Source organism: Charadrius vociferus, unplaced genomic scaffold, assembly GCF_000708025.1.
Source record: "Charadrius vociferus isolate BGI_N301 unplaced genomic scaffold, ASM70802v2 scaffold119, whole genome shotgun sequence".
Taxonomy (NCBI): domain Eukaryota; kingdom Metazoa; phylum Chordata; class Aves; order Charadriiformes; family Charadriidae; genus Charadrius; species Charadrius vociferus.
In genome coordinates this window covers 870,152-870,671 of record NW_009650170.1, presented here as the reverse complement: position 1 = coordinate 870,671, position 520 = coordinate 870,152, and the positions used below count along the sequence as shown (strand labels likewise).

Genomic DNA, 520 nt, shown 5'->3' with positions numbered 1-520 from the left:
TTAATCCATCTTCCTGGGGACACAGCCCTCCATCTCCAGCATCTCAGGCCAGCCTTCGTATTTATTTGTTTTCCTATCATTTTTGATGTACTGCGGGGGAAAAGAGAGAAGAAAATGAATGAGGAGGTTGGTGGTACAGTGCAAGTTTGCAACATGGCAGAACTTGCAGCGTGGCTTGACATGAGGGATAACACCTCTGGCCCATGTCTTCTGCAGAGAGGTAGGTGAGACATGGCTCAGGAGGTGCTACGAAGAGGATGGGAACCTCCAGAGCTGGTGGCCGGGGAGGGCCATGTACCTGTTCAAAGGCGCTTTTGGTCTTCAGCCCTTTGGCTCCCAAGAAGACCCAGTTGTCCCGGAAGCCCAGCTTCTTCACGTGGCTGCTGCCTAGCGCCTCAAAATGTGCCCGTATTTTGTTGTTCATCCTGAAAGAGGGTAAGAAGGTGTTAGTGTGGTGCCAGGTGGGTCTCCTCTCCTCTCCTCTCCTCTCCTCTCCTCTCCTCTCCTCTCCTCTCCTCTC

At 52.9% G+C, this 520-nt stretch overlaps 1 protein-coding gene across 1 annotated transcript in view; it reads right to left on the bottom strand.

Moving 5' to 3' along the window:
• FAM3D (family with sequence similarity 3, member D) overlaps positions 1-520 on the bottom strand; it is a 5,025-nt gene continuing 4,505 nt past the window's right edge. Inside the window, exons 8-9 of the mRNA XM_009892535.1 lie at positions 299-425; positions 1-90 (exon numbers count right to left, since the gene is read on the bottom strand). Coding sequence (XP_009890837.1) covers positions 1-90; positions 299-425 — 217 coding nt within the window. The remainder of the gene's footprint in view (positions 91-298; positions 426-520) is intronic.